Here is a 22,870-nt window from a genome sequence, read left to right on the forward strand (position 1 = left end):
CACTTTAAAGTAAGCTTACCTTATCAATGTTCACCCTACAACAAATCAACCATCATTTACTTCATAACACTTTAAGTTTATAATGTCAAGATTTTTATAAGTCATCTTTTATTTCAAATCATTACTTAAACTTGGAGGTCAAAGAATATCATTTACTAATCAACTTTTAACTCATAATATTTTAAAACAACATTTTTTTACAAAACTCATTCATAAATATTTTGGATTTCAAAGTTAGAAACTAAACTTTTCCTAAACACATATAGGCCATGATTTAGACCTAATGCTAAGGAAAGTTTTGATCCATCAAATTATCATTAAACACTTTAAAGGTTCCTTTGATAACAAAATCGTCCCCTCTAAAACAAAATCAAACTTCAACATTAAAAAAATATATTATTCTAAACTTGTCCAAGGCTATGGTTTTTCAAGCCAAAAACATGTGGAAAATTCCAAACTTTGCATGGTTAGGAAAACTCCTCAAAGGTTCCTTTGATATACAACCATCATCTTTAATCATGTTTAAATACCAACAAACATACAAACTTTCTAAACAATAAAAAACAGCCCCATGAACACAAAGAGTTCATGGTTTCAAAATAACTTTCTAAGTTTAAAAAAATATCTATTTGGAGTTTTAAATAAAAAAAGAGTTGGGAATATTATTAGAATATTTCAACGGTTGCAAATGTTCATAACATACATATAAACATCATACTAAAATTTCATAAACATCTAATGGTTAGATCTTAAGAGATGAAGAAATCAAAATGAAGAACTACCTTGAGAGTTCTTTAGAAAATGCAAAGTGAAGAAAGAGTATGAAAATGCCAAGGTATTCTCTTAGTTATGATTTGGCTCCTTAAAGAGAGAAATCTGATTTGGGGGGAAAAGTCAATAGTTTTTCAAAAAGTAGTTTGTGTAAGAGATAGGTGAGTGATTTTAGGGATTTTGTATAAGAAGATATGTACTTTTGCTTGTTTAACAAGAAACCTCTTACATGAAAGTGATGTGACATTTTCGGTGAAACATTCTCGATTAAACCATGCCCGAGTATTGTCGGCTAATACTCAGTCAGATATTAAAAATCTCTCAATTTTGGTTTACGGTTAGAACTTCGAAACATGGAATTCGAAGTAGAAAATATCTAAAAATGTTTTATGGACGAACTTGATGTCTATCTTGACTCAAAATAGTATTTTGAAGCCAATGGCGCAATCGGAATTCAATTCCAAGTTATTGAACTAATAACACGTTATTGGGGTGAATTCGGGCAAATTTGGGCCCGACAGCAGATCAAAAACCTTTCGTCACAGAAAATTACGAACATTTATCACAAAATAGAAAATGACTAAACAAGACTAACACTCAACTATGGTTTAGCCTAAATCCATATCGATTAATTTCTAAAATTAATTGTTGATAAAATAAAATATATTAATAAAACATACACAGAAAATTCCTGGTGTTACATACATTTCCCGAAACAACTCCAACATTCTAAATATGTCTCCCTAATAGTATCTTTCACGCAAGTCTTGCCATATTTCTAATGTCGTGTTCACCCACAAAACGCTTTGAACAATTGAGCTTTCAATGGAGTGGGTTAACCAAGAAACAACAAGAGTGTTGCATCTATCCCACGTAGGAAAGGATGGATCATTGGTTGGGGGCTTCAAGAGAGATCCATCAATAAATTGGAGTTTATTTTTGTACTTTGTGGACATTGACATAGCATGAGACCAGGCGTGGTAGTTCTTACCATTAAGGAGGGCAGAGACAAGAGTAGTTCTAGGATTCTCATTTGGGGGTATGAAGAAAGGGGATGTTGGATCTTGAATCAGATTAATTGCTTCAACAATTCAATTTTCCATTGAAGTGAAAATGGAGGAGAAAGAGAGGGTATTCAGATTGAAGAACCTTACATTATAGATTGACAAAGATGATGGTGTTCAAGGCGTAGCAGAGACTAATGAAAACAAAGGATATTCAAAGTGTAGGCTCTAATACCATGTTAAAGATCATTGTATCTCATCTTGATAAAACTGACTTTCTTGGAATATGAGAAAGAAAGATGAATAATACCTTACTCACTTGCATTAGAATTTTCATAGTGTTTAGAAAGAAAGCTATTTCTAACTTCCTGAACCTAACTAACTATCTAATAGGAAAATGGGCCTTAAAAACATAATAGAACCTAACAGCTAAAAATAAAAAGAAGAAGGCAAAAAAACTAAACAGAGTTGTTTTCTTTTACTATGTCTTCGGTGTTGACTTGCACCTTCATGTTTTCATAGTTGGTTTTCATTTCTAATATGATGAATTCGTGAAATATTAATTAAAGATACAATAATTTCACGCAATAAATCATATCCTTATACATCATTTGCTTGAGTTTGACTCATCCTCATTACTGTAGAGGTCAGTATATTGTTAAGATCATAATACATGATAAAAGTTTTTATTTCTATTTTCAATGGTCAATATTTTTATTTATTTTTAAATTAAATAATTTAAGAAAATTCACACTCTCACCTTCCTATTACTTGAGAATCCAATACTAGTGAGAAATTTCCATTTGCTTCTCTTGACTTTTTGGAATGTAGAAGTATGTGCTTGTTTTATATGTGGTGATATTATATATGCCTCATTATACCATGTAAATCCTCATTTTTCGAATTATTGGGCTCACTCCTTCTGAATTTTTGTATGTGTATATGATTTTTATAATGTTCGGGTATGGAAGATGGACATGATTTGGGCCGAGATCAAGTTCCATTTTTTCCTCTTTGAAAATCCACCATTGATGGTCAACTTGCATTTTTAGGAGGGATCCATATTCTTGTATTACTCATGGAATAACATCTTTTATCCCAAAGTTTGTATGTATCATCTACTCATTATTGTTTATTGTCAGAAAATTAAAACAAGAGTTAAATATATATTAACTTTATATTGTTTGATCAATGAAAATGAAAGAATATATGAAGTGATACACATCTTGGAACCTAAGATGTGCTCTCATTATTCCTATAGACCTCGAGCCTTGGGTTATAGTACATATCCATGAACGCTCTCTTAATGCTTCTAATTACTGCCATACTTCCATAGGATTATGGATGTGGATGAATTGAGAATCCCTTTTTCCTTGATAGTGGGGGATATGTTATTTATTTACTAGAGAGATTATATATATAATTATAATTTTATATTCTTATTTCATATGTATAATTAAATATTATGTTGATTAAATAATTCTTACTAAATCAATTTTACATTGAAACATTGAAGTAATGACTTTGTTTTTTTATGTTTGTTGAGTAAAATGAGTGTGTTTAATAGTTAATCTAAAACTTTAAATTGTGTCTTATATTTTTTTCTCTTGTTGATTACATAAATAACATATAAAATTGTAGGAAACAGACACACAATTATATAAATTACTCACAATTTTTTTAATGATTTTAAATTTGTGGGTACTCGTGGATCCGCTAGGTACCCAAGGGTTTGCGTCAAAAAATGAAGCAATAGAGAAGGTCCAGGTAATGCACTACTCAGACCCATTTAGATCCATTGTCATCCCTAAATCTATCTTGGTCTACCCATTTTCTACGTTTCATTTTCAAGAAAACTAAGGGTATGTTTGATTTGGTTATTTACACTTATTTGGAAAAGGAAGGTGATAACATATGTGTATTGTTGTTTTCATTTATATTTCCGAAAATATGAGCTTCATTTCTCGAAATTTTGAAAATGAAAAAATGTTATTTCCAACATTATCAATAATGAGGAAATGACATTTTATTGAAAATTTTAAAACTTTTGTTGCTTCAATGGTTTAATATGTTTTGATGTTTTAACTTTTTCATTTTATTCCAAAACTTTTCATATTTTTAAACTCAATACACATTTATATTTTACTTTCCAATTATACTCTTACTTATTACTCTTCTTTTCACCACATATTTCTTCATTTCTTTTTAATCATGTTTTCAATATGCATTAAATATGGCTATTGAGTCAAATTGTACTGAATTTTTATATCATTTAATAATTTTTTAAACGATGCGCATAACCATATCAAAAGATATGGAATGAGTGAAGTATACTTTTCAATTACTCTATCCACTAATCAACAAAATCCAAAAACAATTGAGGAATGTGTCTCTCATTCAGACCGTCACACACCTTTATAATATGATTTATTTTTTTATCTCTCAACATAACAATTTTTCTTCAATTTTCATATGATATTGTTGAAATAGTTTGACAATGGGTATAATAACATACAATTTTGGGATGAAAATTGAGGCACTTGAAGTTATTCTAACCTTAATTAAATAATAAAACACTTATTTTTATTTTAATTTCAACTTTTTTGGAGAGCATTTACAATTATATAATGTTCGATATGACATTTCACACGTATTTGTGATAGTTATTGACCAACTCAAACAATTAAAGTTGTTCAATATATTGATAACATAAAATTTGTTAAAATTATTGACTTGACTACTTTAGTGATTAAAATTTAGAATTGAATTAATTGCAAAGGTGTCCTAGATTGTGAAGTCTAGAGTAATGATCTTAATAGTGAAAAATAATAATAACAAACATGTTTTGAGGAAATGGAAACATAAAAATGAAAATTGGAAATAAAAATAAAAAACATTTCTTGAAGAAAAAAAAACACTATAATTCTTGGTAGTCACCACTTATGAAGCACGGATTCGTCAAACACCCTCACGTGTTGGTGTCCGACACGTATCCGACATGGATATGCTCGGATTCGCGAAGGATACGTATCCATAGAGTATCCAAAAATTAAAAAAATATAATAAAATAAATAAATATTAAGACACGTATTCGATTCGTTTTCAATAAAATATAGGATATATGGATTCGTTTTCAGTAAAGTATAGGATACATAGATTCGTTTCTAAATAAAACAGGATAAGATAAATTCGTTTCCAATAAAACAGGATAAGATAGATTCGTTTCCAATAAAACATGATAACATAGATTCGTTTTTATTAAAATAGGATAAAATATATTTGTTATGGAGGGCAATGATTTTAGGATAGATTTGTTTTCATTAAAATAGAATAAAATAGATTTGTTATGGAAGGCAGTGATTTTAAATTTCCATATTTTTTACTTTGGATATTTTGATTTACACTTATAATTTTATCATATTTTATGTGTTTTTATTATTTTATACGCGTATCCCTGAACGAATCGTATCCTGTATTTTGGAAAAAATACGTGTTGACGTATCAGATACGTATCATACCCGACACACGTATCAGTATCCGTACTTCATAGGTCACTACCATCACCAAGATTCTCTCTGATTTCGAATGCAACACTAATAAATAGTACATAAATACAATTCATGCCTTCTTATTTTTTTTTATCACTCATTAATTCTATAATCTCTAAGTGGATTCATCATTCCTTTGCTTTCTTTAGGACAATTTTTTTTGTCACTATTTCACTTTGTAGTATAGAACAAACAAAATAAAATCATAAATAAAACCTTGAATGGGATGGTTGTTTGGGAGGGATAGAGAGAATTTTCGATTCTATATTAGAATTTGGTGGGAGTGAGATAGGAAAAACACATATTTTATTCTAAAAATATGTTACTATGTCACTGACTTGTGATTCGTTGTCAAAATATATTTAAATTGTAGTATAAATGAGGATATTTATTGGGATAGGTTGGGGTGTCACATGACACTACTTGGGTTTATTTGTGTCAGTAGACACGTTTTTCATATGGAATGGTGACTGCGAGATGACACACCCAATGTTATTAATATCATCACTTATCGAATGGATCAGAATATTAGTATAGTGGTATAATGGTTTAACTAGGAGTTCATTAATTAAACTACATACCGGTAAAGTTAGATATACATATACTTTACACTATCATTAATGTTGAAAAATATAAATAAATAAAAAGGCAATAACTTTTATTTACATAATTTGTTAAAATAAAAAATGTATCACTTAATGGTAGACCATGTTTTAGAAGTATAAAAACTGTATTAGTTTTGTGTTTAATCCCTCGAACCTACATTTTAGTATAAATATGTCATTTTCATTAAAAAAAATAATTTTAAATGAAAGTGACTAGTATAACTGATACGATTCAATTGAAAACCAGTTAGTATAATCAATTTTGACCGATATAATTGTTATAGGCACTGTTATTGAGATCAGTTTACCAGTTGAACCAACTGACATGAAATAGTTTTTATAACACGGGAGACCTCTTTCCTCTCCCTTTTGTGTTTTCTTTTAAATCAGAAACCCTTTTTCTTTTATGTTTTTGTTGTTCTAATAGAAATTTGAGTGATGTTATAAACAAAATTAATAAAATATTGGGCTGACTTAGACTGTTCATATTGGAAAACAATATTTTTGATTGTCCATGTTAAAAAAAGATAAAATAAAATCCCTTTTTTTCAGTGTGCGGCCAGTTTATTTTAGAATATTAGTTTGGTCCAGTGTTCTTCTGTACCTCTTTTTAATAAATTTGATTTTTAAATAAAATTTTAACACATTCACAAATTATTTTAGAACGTAATATATATACACTGTCAGTATAAATATTTACAAACAGACAATAAATCATATATCATTAATTTGTATTAGTTATATTTAAAATTCAATAATCAGTAAATTTTAATAGTAGATGATATAATAATTGTATAAAAAACTTACATTGTCAATATATACATCATTTTTTCATTATTAAATTGTTAATAAGATCTCAAGAAATATACATTCTCTGAGAATACTCAAATCTAGTTTTGGATTATATTAAGTGACTGCCATCCAGTTTCAAGTTTACACTTGAATTGATTCAGTCCATCCAACTGTTATAGAAATTTTAGAATTCCTAAAGTAATTGTCAAGAAACTTCGATATTATTAGTGCTATCATCCAATTCGGGCTTTTTTTTCACTAGTGCTAAGATTAGTGCAATTTAAAACAATGGCTAGGTAACCTAAATTGCATCGAGATAAAATGTACTGAATACTAACTTGTCACTATATTGTATTAGTACAACTAGAATATATTTGGAAAGCAAAAGCATACTCCTAGAAGTAGCTATCAGCGCTTGCATATTGAAGAGGGTAAAAGGAGCAAATAGGAAAATTCAAAATTAAAACATCTCTTGTTTGGATAAAGAGAAAGCAAAATTGGAAATAAACAAATTTTCTTACTAACATCACAACATGGAGGGCACCGAAACATATTGTGGGACGGAAGATTTGCCCCTCTCATGAATACATGTGCCAAATTGTTATGGTGCCTCCATAAGTTTAATCGGGAACACATCTTTTGTCTCACTTTCAAATAGAAGATGTGGCTCCAGTTTAACCTGCGCAGCTCAAATTGCTGATCTATAAATGCCATTGTCCCTCACTCAACTTAAACAGGAAATAGTTTTTGAAACAGAAGCAACAGAAATAATATGGCAAAAATTTTCTGATGATTGAGGTTGGGGTTCTTCATTTGCTGTACCACTCCATATCCAATAAGGTTTCCAATAGTAATATGATTATAATCCCCCCCAATCATATCTTCAAACTCTAGATCAATGAAAATGGAATCAGTCAGTCACAACTCAAAAATTTAATGTTGCAGAAATGTACACTTCAAATCAAAAAGAGAAAATGTGCAAGATGTAAACATAAGATATGATGATGAAAGCACCTTAAAACATTCAATCTTCCCTCATGTTTGATGCTGCAAACTTTTCAGGGTAGGAGGCACTTTCTGCCCACATTGTTCAAGAATTTCGACCAGCGGTCCAGCAAGTTCTGTATCTCTTTTTGTTAAGTAACTGTGCAATACCCCATTGACACTTTGGCGGGCCATCTTTGTCAAAATATGGACATAACTGTCCGTTGAAGGTACAAAACTAGGTAGGATGACCACATCATACACCCCTATATCCGTAGTTAAGATATGCTCCAAATAAACCACAGAAACTCTGCTGTTCGAATCCACACTGCATAATGCAGAAGTACATAATCAAATTTGTCATAGAAAGAAATTTCCATTTTGATTTTATTGTCTTCTATCATATCCAAAAAAACAGTAATGCAAAAGAACAGTCTTATAGTGCATCCTCTGATCATAACGAAAATGAGATTGTTCCAAAATGGTTCATTTAAAATGAATTCAGAACACAAACAAGAGTCTCATGGCTTTCAGCAGAATCTTGAATGTAATTCATTCCTGCTTAACTTTTGATACTACAGTAACAGTATGTTTCACTACTGAGATTTCTATTTCATCAAATAAAATACCTTTAAAATAAAATCCTGTCTCAGCATAGAAAAAACAGTCACGATCAATGCACAAAATGGACCATTGCTTCACTTTCTTAATAGGGCCGAAAATAATGATGATTTTTGGTTTAAAATTTAAAATACAAGTACCCAAAATAAAAACTAAAACCTTGAATCAAACAAAGCTGGATCTATTAGGAGGTATTTTAAAAGCTGTGAAGGAACTGGTGATGGCTGTACTACTCCTGGATCAAATTTTAACAAATTTCCCTTTTTGAGTAGACTTTAATCAAAGTAGGTTAGATTTCCTTTAATTTAAGCTATTACTATGATCCAGTGTTTCAAATTGTGATTGCCGCAATTGCGGAAGATTGTGGAAAATGCGACTAATGTGGCTGCAATTACCGTTGTGATGTTGTTGCGCAAACTCCCGAAATCACAATATTGTGGTTACAGAGTGCAATTTAAAACGCCGCTAGTATGATATCTTTGTCAATGGTACATGTCATGATACAAACTTGTAAACCAAAAAATTAAGGGGAGCATTTGATGCTTACCTCTCAGAGTCGGGTGAGATAGAACAACCTTTAGATTTGAGATTCTTGACCAACTTATCACACTTGACATCTTTTCTTAAAATATATAGCAGCCTTGAATTATGAGTATGACTGCTCCAAAATGGATGTTGGGCTTGGATGCCCTGCAAGAGTTGATAATACTCACAAGTCAACTTATATATCTAAATAGACGCAAAATTACATTCAAGATCTTCCAGATCTATATTACCCTTACCGTTGTGCCAAGGCTTACCCTCTACATCAATAATATTCCATATAAAAAGAATAAATAAAATACAATAGGAATGTTATGCTACAAATCTCCAGGGTGGCAATGGATAAACAATAATCAGCAAAGAATTCCCTGAATATGGATTTGAATAAAAGTAACAAAACCAGATATGCTCAAGCCTCCAACATCAAACATTAACACTGCCTGGATGAAAGTAATGAAGCGAAAAGGAAGGAAATGAGGGCATTGGGAATAGGTACCCTGTCTGGGTGTTTGAAAATATATAGGGAGGGAAAGGACCTGATAAGGAACTAATCCCACTCTTTCCCTCTAAATTGGGGGGAAATGAAGGGGCCTAAAATTTATCATGATAGAAAATAAATAATTTACATCTGATTTATCAAAATTTTCAAAGCATCATGAATTAACAGCTGATGCAACATACCTATATTAATACATACCTTTAAAGTTAAATAATTCAATTCTGGTAATGTTTATTGAAAACAAAGGGGACAAGGGTTAATGGACCACTTGGGTGAAGGCATTTGTAAGACTTCATTATATCTCCAACAAATCTGTGCCTATAGCACATTAAGATATTTACCTTGACAAGTTTATCTTCTGACGTACACACTTCAACAGATTGGATAATGCATGAACTTAGGCTGGTAATTGAATTATTGAGAGACAGTCTACAAATTGGTCCTGTAAGAAGATTCTGAACCATTGCAATATATGTATGGCTGAAGCAATCATTGAAAACCAAAAGACGAGGATTGCCAGAAATGAACTTCTTGATAGATTTTAGTGTATCACTGTGGCCAGCACTACAAATAGCGTTAAGCCCATCGACAACCTATTTAATACATAAACAGCCATTAATCAAAAGAACCTATACCAGCACATGCAGTAATTTTCACATTAAGAAATGACCAAAATTCCCACTCAAAGTGTAACTTAAAGCAACAAGAGAAATGACACAACAAAAGCGGAAAACTCAAATACAAATTAACCAAGTTTCTACCATCCAAAAATTAGCAATGTACAATGATAAAAATGCTGTTGGTAAATATTATCACCCCAAAATCCTTTCTCTTTCCTATCAAAAGGTTACCAAGCAATGATTGAGTTGAATAAAGAAAGGAAATCCTCATTGTCCATGATGGATGTGGGACCTAAGAAGTGCCATAAAGCATTACACATCTTATGGCTATTTGGTTAAATTTTCCTTTGAGCTTGAAAGGGCAGTTTTTGCACACAAAGTGTTACTAAAGTATACCTCCATTTCAGCTACCCACCTTGGGTCCTATAATTCATGTCTTCACCAATCAATTTATCACTAAGTACAATAGATTTCAGACACTTAAACAATGCAACTGGTGGCGCACAATACAATCCCCAAATTTCACCTACAAGCCAATGTTTAGAGCAGGTCTTGTTGAGTTTGTATCTTATTTACTCTGGTTTCCTTCTCTTAAAGGGAAACAATGCCACTGCAGAACATCTCTCCACAAATCTAGTTTATCATGTATTCCTTCTCTTGACTCATCCACTAGCATTGTTATCATGCATTGCGATATTGGCTCAAGGATATGCTCAATCCCATGCCAAGGCTAGATAAAGGACTCAAAGTCAACCCGCAGTGTGTTCCTACAGTTGGAAAATCTTTTGCCACTCAAGTATTTGTTTGCAGCAGTGTTGCCCATGGCGGATGGCGGCCCATGGCGGCTGCCAAAATTCAGCCATGAAGGCGTTGTGGACGACGTTGCGGGAAAATGGCGGACGTCATCATGACGGTTGAAAAAAATAATAAATACAATTGGAAAAAAACCATTAATAGATGAAGAGATGAGAAGACTAGAAAAAAAGATCACTACAAAGTAATAATAAAATAATAAATACAACAACATAAAGTTTAATAAAAACCATTAAATATTAATGTCTCATAAAGATCACTACAAAGTAACATAAACAAAAAGTAATCTGGAAAAAAAAAAACGTATTATAAAAATTAAAAAGAAATAAAATTGAAAAAATAGATGAAGAGATGAGAAGACTAGAAAAAAAGATAAATAAAAATAAGGAAAAAGAAAAACAATGAAAAAGTACTTAAAAAAACCTATGAATGGTGGTGGTGGTAGCGGCGGCAGCGCCGGCAGTGGAGCAGTGGAGAGGCAGAGGAGGTAGAGGAAGAAGTTTTGAGAGAGGGAGGGTTTTAATTTTTAAAAATAGAAAGGCTAGAGTTTTAGTTTTAAAAAACATGGAATGGGCCCAAAAAAACACATTTGAGCCCAAGTTTTTAAAAAAATCTGGCCAGAAATAGAAATGTCCGCCACCGCCACACCGCCATGGCGGCTTTTTTTGACAAAAGGCGGACACGGCCATATGGCGGATTTTTCCAAATGGCGGTAGCCCAAAAACCGCTGCCGCCATGGCCGCCATTGGGCAACACTGGTTTGCAGCACAATGAAGGATAAAATTACAAAATTTGCAACAGGTAGTTAGATTAACAATTTGGTTACTTACGCTTGAATGGTTGTCAAAATATTCACATAGGAATAGAAAACCTAGATAAATATGTATCATCAAAACAAAAGCAACAGAAATTAATATAGTACTTTGAAGCCATCCATTGTTTATTTTCAGATAAGTAGAATGTGCAAAGCTCACACCTAACTAAACTCATAGCAGTTAGAACAAGCAAAGAAAACCCATCATAATTCTAAGAAAGCATTACAAGGTAAACAATAACCAAAATCCTGTGTAAGCATACTAACAAGAACATGACACAATTAAGAGAATGGATAAATATGAAATTTAGAACATATAAACATTTGAAATATGTTGGGAACTTCCAGTTTACATAAGTTATCTGATGAAAAATGCTGATTGCTGAGTGAAACTGAAAACAGAAATGTTTGTGTTGTCGTATTTCACCCTCATGTTTACTTGCTGTCAGATATTATTTAATCAGAAATTACAATGAATAGGCATATGATATGTAATCAAAGAAAGACTTTTATAGATGAGACATTGGAAAGAAAAGCTACCAGCATGGAAACACCAGATATATCAATGGCCTTCAAAGACACAAGCTCCAAAAGCCTCTCAGGAGTAGAAACAAGAAACTCAGGCTCACAACTTTTCAGACTGTTTAAAAACAAAAGGAAAGTTGAAAAAGAGGCTGACTTGCATAAAATGCAAGATGAGAATACATTCAGACAAGTATGTGCATCCACGTGATCAAAGTATGCATACACATGAAGACTAAATCCTTACAATTGCTTACTTGATCACCAAATAGGGACATGTTTCTTATTGCCTATGTCATATAGAAATTTAACATTCTCCAAAAGTTAAGCCATGCATTTAAACTGCAGTAATCATAAAAAATCACAAGTATGAAAGCGGAGGAATAATCTGATTTACGAGAAGATTGACAATTTTGTTCGAGAGAGTTTGACTATATACTTTTATTGATTATATTAATTTTCTGCTCTTCAAAGTGATAAATTTACTTACTAATTTTATTTATCACTACGTAGTCAATAGCATTGCGATAGCAGAATGTGTAAAATTTTGAGATAAACTCTGTTATGACCTCCAACTTCCATCACCTCTAGAATCTGTAATGCTCTTATTTTGATTATTAATTAGGGATGTGTCTTTGTGTATTTTTGTAATTATATGTGTAGGCTATAAATTAATTATATATTTTTCTTAGCTGTAGTGGTTGTCCAGCTATCCCGCTATAGTGTTTTTGTAGTCGGCCACTATCCATAATTGACTACCTAGATTTATCAAACTTTACTTAAAAGCTAAACAAATGAAGCTTAACAAATGATTTTCAGAAAAGAATCGTTATTCAACAGACAATAATGAAAAGGCTGCAGCGAGCATTAAAAAACAAAATGACCAGTACAGAATTATGCTTCTTGCATGTCCATCCTTGTTTTTATCATACACATCACAATCTTATGCAATGAAAACAACCAATAAAGTTTCAACAATTACCCGTCAATCTGATGATCTAATGAGGCACCTGGATGTATGCTAACTGTATGTATTCCAATAGATTTCAAGGGCTTACAAACTTTCCGGACCTACATATCAAAATTTAAAAAACAAGTTAGCAACAAGCAAGTCAAGACTCAAGAGTCAAGATTTTGTAACGATCAATAATGACAAGCAGAAATAGTGAAATTTCCCTTTGTTTCATTAATTATCAGCTTTTAGTAAAGTAGCACAACAGAAAATCACATCATGAACTGCTATACATAGTGTTTCTAGTGGGTAGTATTGACATTCAGAATAAAATATTTTCCATTATAGACATTAAACTGTTAATAGAACAATGAAATGCATGCCACCCATATCCAATAAATAATGAATAATCATAAGTAAATTTAAAGGAAGCAAATCCATAATCTGAGAAAACAAAGCCAAGCTTCAAATAATTCAAAAAAACAATATCAAATTTAAAGACGATGTCATGGGGGTCCCATGGTTCGCCTCCTTTGATAATAGGAGAGGATGACAAGTAGATGTGTACATGTGTCGGCCTAGTGATTTTTATCTAAGAAAAAAATTGAACCACCAATTAAATTATAAGCATGAAGAGGAAATTTCATCTGACCTGAGTAGCTTTTTCTTGGGATGGCACGAGGAATATAAGAAAGGGACTGGAAAATGATACGCCTTGTAGCTCTTTACCAACAAAAGTATCAGCTGCACCAGAAATCACCCATGCAATTTGCTCATTGGTAGCAGAGTTTCCACTGGTCTCCATCACATCCTTCCCAGTGGCATAACACTTGGAAAATTCTAAGCCCCACGAATTAGCAAACAATGAATTACCCTCTCCATCAGTGTATGCATCACCTTCTCGTAATGCATTTTCAATTGAACTTAGACACCAAAAAACAAACTTTGAAGGGAACTCAGAAATTTCACGATGGTTCTGTTGGGCACCAGAAAGATCGTCCTCCGTCTCAGTCTCCTCAGTATTTTCACTTTCTGAGAGATTATCGGTGGCTTTGTCAGACTCGTTTTCCTTTTCTAAATGATATGATTTCTTTGAAATTTTCACATCAAGTGAGCCTTTCCTTCTTGTTGCACCCTTCTCAATAAGAGGAACCATTTCATCTTTCATGGGAAGTGTCTTCTTTTTAGGACCCTTTGTTTTGAAGTCCTCTTTCCCATGACGGTCATTGAATGGATCTTCTGGAGTAGGCAGGCTATAGCACATCCCCTGTAATATCATGAAAAAAGTCATTAAGTCATGCCTATCATAGAACAAATCAAAATGACTACAATTTTACGAAGACTTATGAGAATAACAGCACCAATGTTTTCTCAATGTCTTCAACAAAGAAAGCAAAGCACATAACTCTTCCCAACTCCATTGTTTTTTATATAAAATCCAACTCAATGATTTTAACCAGCAACCCCACTTATATCGTCCAATAACCGATGTCATTCATTATAATCAAATAGAAGCAAAAATCGGAAACCAGTCATCACCAATAGCTGATAAATTTTCCACTTTTGTTCACAACAGCAGTAATAAATTAGAGAACTTGTGGGCAATGGGAATAACTTAAAGACATATTACTTAGGCTTAGAAGAACAAACTGTGAAAATAAACTTACAAAAATGAATGCAACAAATAGTTTATTACGAAAATGAACAACCTGTGAAGAACAACTTGTGGGCATTGGGACAAGTTCTTTTTTGCTTCTTTCAATAAGCTTAGAAGAGAATGTTATGAAAATAAGCTCTTTTTAGCAGATATCGAAAAAACCTAACTATTTCCAACTCAATAGTTTTAGCCAGCAACCTTACTTATATCATCTTGTAACCAAAGTCAGTCATTAGAATCAGGGAGAATCAGAAATCAGAAACTAACACATCACCAATACCTAATGAAATTTCAACTTTTGTTCACAACAGCTGTAATAAATAAGAAAACTAAGGAGCCATTTGGAAGGTCTTGCATAGATATTACTTAGGCTTAGGAGAACAACATGTGAAAATAATATAATGAAAATAGCCTATAAAAATAACTTATGACCTTCCTATAAGTTCTATTTAGCTTATCTCACAATAAACTTAACATGAAATCCTATGATAATATGCTCTTTTCAGCCTATTTCAAAAAAAACTCATAGAATAAGCACTTTTTTTATCAGATTTCCAAATATACTAGTCGAATAAGTACTTAATTAAACGGCGCCGTAAACGGATTACAATTTGGATTTCATGAAAACTGTACTCAATAGAGAGCAAACTAGCAAAGATCGCTCAAAACCTAAGAGATTGAATAATGTAATAATGAATGGCAAGAAATGATAGTCATTTCAAGTGACCTGGCAGAGGCGGCGTTTTCCGGCCTTGCGGCGTTTCTTGGCGGCAATAGCGGCGGAAACCTTGACGGAGAGAGCGGAGGAAGAGCGATTGTTCCTCTTTCTGAGGGCTTTGTTCTTCTTCTTTTGCAACGTATCGTCACCTTTCGCCATTGCTACTGCTTTTTTTTTGTTACTATAGAGAATGTTTGGTTATTTTGCAACTTATGTTGTTGCGGCGCTTTTAACTCGCACTATCGTGTTAAACCGTTACAACTTGGTGGTGCTTTCTCTTTTTTTTAAGGGTTTCTTTGAATTTGTCGGGCTTACTTGGGGGACTGGTTTCCCTTACTCTTAGTTTGTCATTCTCATGATGACTGGGTCTTTAGGATAATACATAGGATTTTTATGTTTAAGATGTAGGGTTTTTATGGGAAAACAAAAAAAAATCATATCTCAAACTTTTAAATAAATCATTTTTAATTTTCTTAAGAGACTTTAACATGTATAATTAAAAAATTAATACAAAACAATAATCGATATTAATCTTATGGATAACAAAAACAAATTCTAGTTATTAAATGAGTTATTTTATCACGATTATACTGGTAAAATAGATTGTTGCACCTCTAAACAAATGTGAGCACAACCTAGTCCATTTATAGTAAAGTGCCAAATTTTCATGCTTTATCCATCTAATTGTAGGTTAGCATGGTGCTCGCAATAATGGTTGCAAATGTAAAGAAATTGAGATAAAACTCTATCAGGGCTAGATTTTCAGTTGGAAATCGGCTCTATGACTTAGGAAAAAGTGAACTGAACTTCGACCTCTCCTAAAATATTTAGAGTCATCGCTACATTTTTTGAAATTAAAACATAGAAAACTTCCTTTCTTCCCAAATTGGATAATATGTATGGTCTTTTAACCTAAGTTATGGGCTCGGGAGCCAATTACAGTCTGGGAAAGGTATTAGCACATTGTTCACTCGTAATAAAACGATATTCACACTAATTGCATAGACTTTTATACCCTTAAATATTTATTGAAACAAAATATTTTATTTTTGTACTTTTGTGTCTAAAAAGAGGATATTATCATAGGATTCTCAATGATTATCTTTCTTACCTTTTAAGCATTAAGGGTATCCATAAGTGGCAATCGTAGTTAGGTCATCAGGGAACAATGATGGTCAACATATATGTTTACCTTCTCTGCATGGGGAGTCTCCAATGACATTCTTGTAGGACATCTTATGATTATGATGGTGGAGATATGTTTTCTTAACTTGAGAGTTTTCGCTAGTGTCGTCGTGACGCCATCTAACAACGAGAATGACTAAGATATTAGTTTAATTAACATGATAGTAGTGTTCAAGATCGGGTCCCATAGGATGGCCTGATCATAGTTTAAAAGTTCGGTTAAAAGACCTACTCTTGCTAATTTTGGCTAGCGTGTAAACTCGTGTGTTATTAGAGTAGTGGATAGGGAATTAATGGGGATGAAAAGAGCCATGAGATGCTAGATAATGTCGATGATGACAATGATTTGTAGAGTAGTTGTAAGGTGTTTTTAGGTGGGCAGTTCATTGAGGATTCATATGCATTTTTAGTTTGATCATGATAGTTTTACATTATGAACTAAACAATCTCTTATACACATTCACACGTCATGGACCGACAAAAGGGAACAAAAACACAATCTCATTTGAGATCATCCTTTGGAGGATAGTCAATACCACAATGATATGTGTTGATGTCGAGTATTTTATTGTTTTGGTAGGTATCATGTATTATTGATAACTTTTTTAGGGAAAAGTGTATAAAAACACCATAAGCTTTATGATTTTTGTAAATATATATCATGAACTAATTTTTCTTCATAATTACCCCTTAAACTTTAACTATTGATGAAATTGGTCCTTATATTAAGATAATATTAAATTACTCATAGATAACAAGCCCCATCCTCCGTTTTTGGATATAAGTGAGGTTCTAGGATGTTTATTTTACTATTGATATGTGCAGACATTTCAACTACTCTTTGAGTATTTGCAAATCTTGGATATTTTGTCACATGTTTCAGCAATACAAGATATTAGTAGTAGTATGGAAATGATATTAAATTAATATTGAAAATGATTTAGATTGATATAGTGAGTATACTGATTTATTTTTAAGAGTTTCCTTTCATGTTAGAAACTTCTGTAATTCAAGTATATATTCCTTCACTTCTACTTCTGTTATTGTATACATTATCCGCAGAATCGTTCCAATATAAAACCAACACAGCAGTGGCTTTAAGCCCCCAAAAATAATAGGGCACATAAAAGTACAAAAATAAAATAAACAGACCACTTATTCTGTGTTACATGGCAACAATTTTCATGAGTAGTTTAACATTATATTTATACAAGGACCAATTTTACAAAATAACAAAGTTTAAGAGGTAATTGAGAAGAAAAAATAGTTCATGATGCCTACTTGCAAAATACATATAGTTTAGGGGGACTTTATACACTTTTCCCAATTTTTTAATAGGTTTTGAGGATGAATTATGGAGTAGAAGGATGGACGAGTATCATGCATGGCATGATTCATATTGTATTCATAGATTTTGACCCCTATATTCTATGTTACAAAATCATATATCATATGCATTTATCTCTCAATGATTAAATGTTTATAATTGCTATTTTTATCACTTTAATGTTATAGTCCATGTTATGTAAACACATGTTGTAGTCGTCAAAGTTACTATCTTATTACGTCCACTTTCTTTTCTTTGTTTGCGCTATGTTGATATACATGTTTGATGCATATGCAATATGGATATCCATTATTGGAAATGTAGGTTGAAAGACTATAATTGTTGCCTATTTGAATATAGTAAATATATGATATCCATTTAAAACTAGGAAGTACTTTTAGATCTAGTTTGACTTAACTTTTTGTGTTAAGATATTATGGTTTTAGTTTCTAATTTAAAATATCAAACCCTTTTTTATCAAATATTGTATTTTAATCCCATCAGGCCCGAGATGGATTATGTTTATTCAGATGTTATGACTAAACATTATATAGTGTGAAATGCAAGATAAGAAACTCATTGTATTTTATTATCAAATTTCTAAAAGTTACATAAAAATAGTGATGAAAAAGTATTTATACGAAGAGAGAAAAGTAATTAACTTTAACTAATTTTGTAACTGATTTAACTAATTTTGTAAACAAACAATTAATTGATTATCGTTTTTGACTTAATTGATTATGATATATATCAATATAATCAATTATCGTTTTTGACTTAATCGATTATGATATATATATATCAATATCCCCCTCAAGCTGGAGAATAAAGATTGATTATTACCAACTTGGAAAGAAGATAATGAAAGGGAGATGGGTCTAGAGGTTTTGTGAGAATGTCAGTCAACTGACAATCAATGTCAATGTGTTTGGTTCTTTCATGGAACACTGAGTTAGTAGCAATGTATCTTGCAGAGTCATTGTCACAATACAAAATAGCAGGGGCAATGAAGGAAATATGGTAGTTTTCAAGGAGATAAGTGAGTCATTGGATCTCACAAACAGTAGCAGCCAAGGCTCTGTACTCTGCCTCTGAAGAAGATTTGGCAACAATTGTCTATTTCTTAGTTCTCCATGAAACCAGAGAATTACCAAGGAAGACACAATACCCTGAAATAGACCTTCTGGAATGAATGCAAGCACCCCAATCAGAATCACTAAAGGCCTTGAATTGAAGAGAGGATTTGGAAAAGTAGAAGAGCCTTTGACTAGGGGATCCTTTGATGTACCTCAGAACTCTTGTAAGAGCTTGATGATGAAGAGTAGTGGGATTAGCCAAAAACTGGCTTAACTGTTGCACTGAGTAAGAAAGACTTGGCCTTGTGTTGGTTAAGTAGAGTAATCTGCCAACTAATCTTCTGTACGAAGTTGGATCAGTAATGACATTGAAATGATCTTGATGGAGCTTTGTAGTTTTAACCATGGGAGTGGAAACTAGTTTAGAGGCAAGAAAACTAGTATCTGATAATATGTCAAGGGCATATCTTCTTTGGCAAATGGCCATGCCATCATGAGATCTAGCAACCTCCAATCCAAGAAAGTACCTCAAAGCTCCTAAATCTTTTATTTTGAATAGAGAATCTAGATGTTGTTTTACAAATGTGATTTCTACTTGGTTATTGCCTCCTAATATCAAATCATCAACATAGACAAGTAAAGCAGTGAACTTGAATTTATTATGCTTGGTCAATAAGGAGTGATCATGAGTGGATTGCTTATATCCAATGGAAATCAGAGAAGAAGATAATTTTGTGTACCATTTCTTGCTAGCCTGCTTGAGACATAAAGAAATTTATGCAGTTTGTAAACTTGGCTGGGTTTGGCAGAGGTAACACCATCAGGAAATTTCCATATACACATCTTCATCTAAGTCACCATGCAAAAATGCATTGTTGACATCAAGTTGATGGAGCAACCAGTGTGACGACCTGAAAATTACTCCAAAAATATTGCTCAAACATGGGTAATTTTGTTTTGAATACTGTAATATGAAATTTGTTTCCTTATATTCATTTTATTTTCGGAACATCACTTTAAGTAACATACATTGCGGAAAAATAAAAAATCGTTACCTAAAGGTAACCAAAAATAACTCAACATATCTTTGAATAATTCTTCATTGAAAGAATGAGAAACATTAGTACAAAATACTAGGCAAAATTCTAATCATCGCCCAAATAAAACTACTCAAAATACCCTACACAAGTATCCCCTACTCAAAAGCCAAAGAAACAGCCAATGGCGCCTAAAGGCCAACTACAACGCTAGTAGAGATGCTAGAGAACTCGCTCGGATCTTCCTCTATCTCATAATCCGAGGAGAGGTCTATCACCTCTATAGAATCCTCCATGTTCACTATCTCCACGCACTCGTCATCGTCGAACTCCGATTCCCCTACAATATTCGCCCCTAGATCGAGCATGGTCCTCCAAGCAGCCCTCCTGGTTGGTAGGGAGTTCATCACTTCATTCCAAGTCCTTCGTCTCGTTAACGGCCCTGCCTCGGCCGGTCTCCAAAAAGTTGATGCCTGAGAATCTAGCTTCGTAGGTGTGGGCCTCTTGCCTGGTAAGGTGAAAGAAGCTTCGAAGACTGCATAGTGTTAAAGTAGGCCTCTTACGGTCAAACGACCTCACTACATGGTATCATGTAATCCTTTATGGCAATTGCCCAAATCACGACATCACTGTTGGAAACCTTGCCCTAAATAGGCGCAAGAACAGATGTAGTGTATAAGTTTGTCGATTTGGGCACTAGACTCAATCATCTGAGCCACGGTCTTTCCCAAGTGTTAAATACACTTCACACCCTAGCTAGGGCTATTGCCTAAGCAATCAAACAATCAGAAATAGTCAAAATTACTATCTGTCTCTCACTCAAGCGACAAACTCATTAAAATAGACTCAATTCTCTGCTAGGTGCTCGCTCGCCGAAATGCCTGTCTGGACCTCGCTCGGGTGAGGTAAAATCGCCCGGGCGCTCGAAATCACCCAGAACATGCAAAACATGTTGTCTGGCCCTCGCCCAGGCGAGCACCACTCGCTCAAGCGAGAGTAGCTCGCCCAGGTGAGGCTGGCTCACCCCGGCGAAGGTGGTCCAATGGCCAGGACCATTCCCTCGCCCTTTTGGGCCACCAGGTCGAATGCCTCCACTATTTTCGATCCCTACGCGTTTTAATTTCTCGAGTGGTATTCCTTCGTGGTTAACTACTATATTACTTGATATTTTAATCTATCCTAAGCATACAACTTAAGAAATTATTCGTACTTAATTCAGGCACGCAAATATTTGATTAAGTGCGGGTTTTCCTAATACACAAATATAACTCCAAACTTTTGAAATAGTTTAAGAGATTCGGGTGTCATATTCAGACACCAATATGTCACGATGTATTCCCCCACCTTAGGTTGTCGTGTGCTTGATTTCCTTTAGGTGTGAGTAGGTTGGTTGTCTCACTTTGAAAGCTTCGAAACTAAACACAAAACAAATTAGTGATTTGCGAATTAAATTTTTACATGTCTAACTCAATAACTTTCATCCATCTGGTCCAAGATTCATATTTTTTTGAACCATCATTTATCCTCGAAAGTGTTGTTCCCGATTTCCAACGTTTTCAAGGTAAGTTTTTAATAAAGTTTACATTTTTATCACCACATAGATTTATATTTTCATGGAGACCTTTTAAGTCATACTCACCGAAGGTAAGTTTCTTAATCCAATTCCATACTTTTAAATCAATATTTCCTAAGTTGACATTACCACTTTAAAACAAGTCATCTTAAGTAGATTCCATATTTTGTACAATAGTTTCCCATGGTCATTTCAACACATTATTGATAGTGTTGATCTCATACTTAAATCAACCTTTTAAATCAAAGCTTCTTAAGTTAAACTTACCATTTAAAGTAATTTTATCTTAACAACATCCATACTATAACTAATCTACCATCCAAGACTTTATAACACTTTAAGTTCATAAAGTCAAGACTTTTATAAGTCATCTTTTATCCCAAATTATTACTTGAACTTGGAAGTCAAAGAATATCATTTACTAATCAAACATTTAACTCATAATACTTTAAAACAACACTTTCTCACAAAAACTCATCCATAAAATTTTTGGATTTCAAAGATAGAAACTAAACTTTTCCTAAACACATATAGGCCATGACTTTTAGACCTAATGTCAAGGAAAATTTTGATTTTTCAACTTATCATTAAACACATTAAAGGTTTCTTTGATGACAAAGTCATCACCTTTAAAATACATTCAAACACCAACATTAAAATATACTATTATAACTTTATCCAAGACCATGGTTTTTCAAGCCAAAAACAAGTGGAAAAATCCAAACTTTACAGGGTTAGAAAACTCCTTAAAGGTTCCTTTGATTTCATAATAATCTCATTTCATTAAAATCAACAAATTGCATACTATTCAACACTAAAAACAGCCCCATGAACACAAAGAGTTCATGGTTTCAAAAACAACTTTCTAAGTTCAAGAAAGCACATATTTAGAGTTTTGAGCATAAAAAGAGTGAAGAAGATTATTTGAAAATTTCAAAGGTTGAAAATGTTCATAACATACATATAAACATCATACCAAAATTTCATAAATATCTAATGGTTAGATCTTAAGAGATGAAGAAATCAAAATGAAGAACTACTTTGAAGTTCTTAGAATTTCAAGAGTGAAAAAGAGTGAAAAATGCCAAGGGTTTTTCTATAAGCTAGGTTTTGGCTTTTAAGGATAAGAAATCAGATTTGGAGAGGGGAAAGACCAAATATTTTTCCAAAAAGTGGATTGTGTAAGAGGTAGATGAGTGATTTAAGGGA

General features: G+C 32.7%; 1 protein-coding gene across 1 annotated transcript; it reads right to left on the bottom strand.

Moving 5' to 3' along the window:
* LOC109352330 (DEAD-box ATP-dependent RNA helicase 5) lies at positions 7,492 to 15,728 on the bottom strand. Its single transcript, XM_019594263.1, has 8 exons — positions 15,473 to 15,728; positions 13,741 to 14,355; positions 13,119 to 13,207; positions 12,155 to 12,254; positions 9,709 to 9,960; positions 8,873 to 9,015; positions 7,735 to 8,032; positions 7,492 to 7,610 (listed from the first exon to the last, which is right to left on the bottom strand). Exons 1-7 carry the CDS (start codon positions 15,620 to 15,622, stop codon positions 7,756 to 7,758), a joined length of 1,626 nt encoding a protein of 541 aa, XP_019449808.1. The 5' UTR covers positions 15,623 to 15,728; the 3' UTR covers positions 7,492 to 7,610; positions 7,735 to 7,755.

The sequence above is a fragment of the Lupinus angustifolius genome, chromosome LG07, assembly GCF_001865875.1.
Source record: "Lupinus angustifolius cultivar Tanjil chromosome LG07, LupAngTanjil_v1.0, whole genome shotgun sequence".
In the NCBI taxonomy this organism is placed as follows: domain Eukaryota; kingdom Viridiplantae; phylum Streptophyta; class Magnoliopsida; order Fabales; family Fabaceae; genus Lupinus; species Lupinus angustifolius.

What these genes read in the sequence shown, in the direction of transcription:
- LOC109352330 (XM_019594263.1), bottom strand. Translation starts at nt 15,622, where the DNA reads ATGGCGAAAGGTGACGATACGTTGCAAAAGAAGAAGAACAAAGCCCTC. An exon ending in GAAAACGCCGCCTCTGCCAG is followed by an intron (nt 14,356 to 15,472) that starts GTCACTTGAAAT and finishes ATGATATTACAG; the next exon opens with GGGATGTGCTATAGCCTGCC. An exon ending in ATCTCACCCGACTCTGAGAG is followed by an intron (nt 8,033 to 8,872) that starts GTAAGCATCAAA and finishes TGCATTATGCAG; the next exon opens with TGTGGATTCGAACAGCAGAG.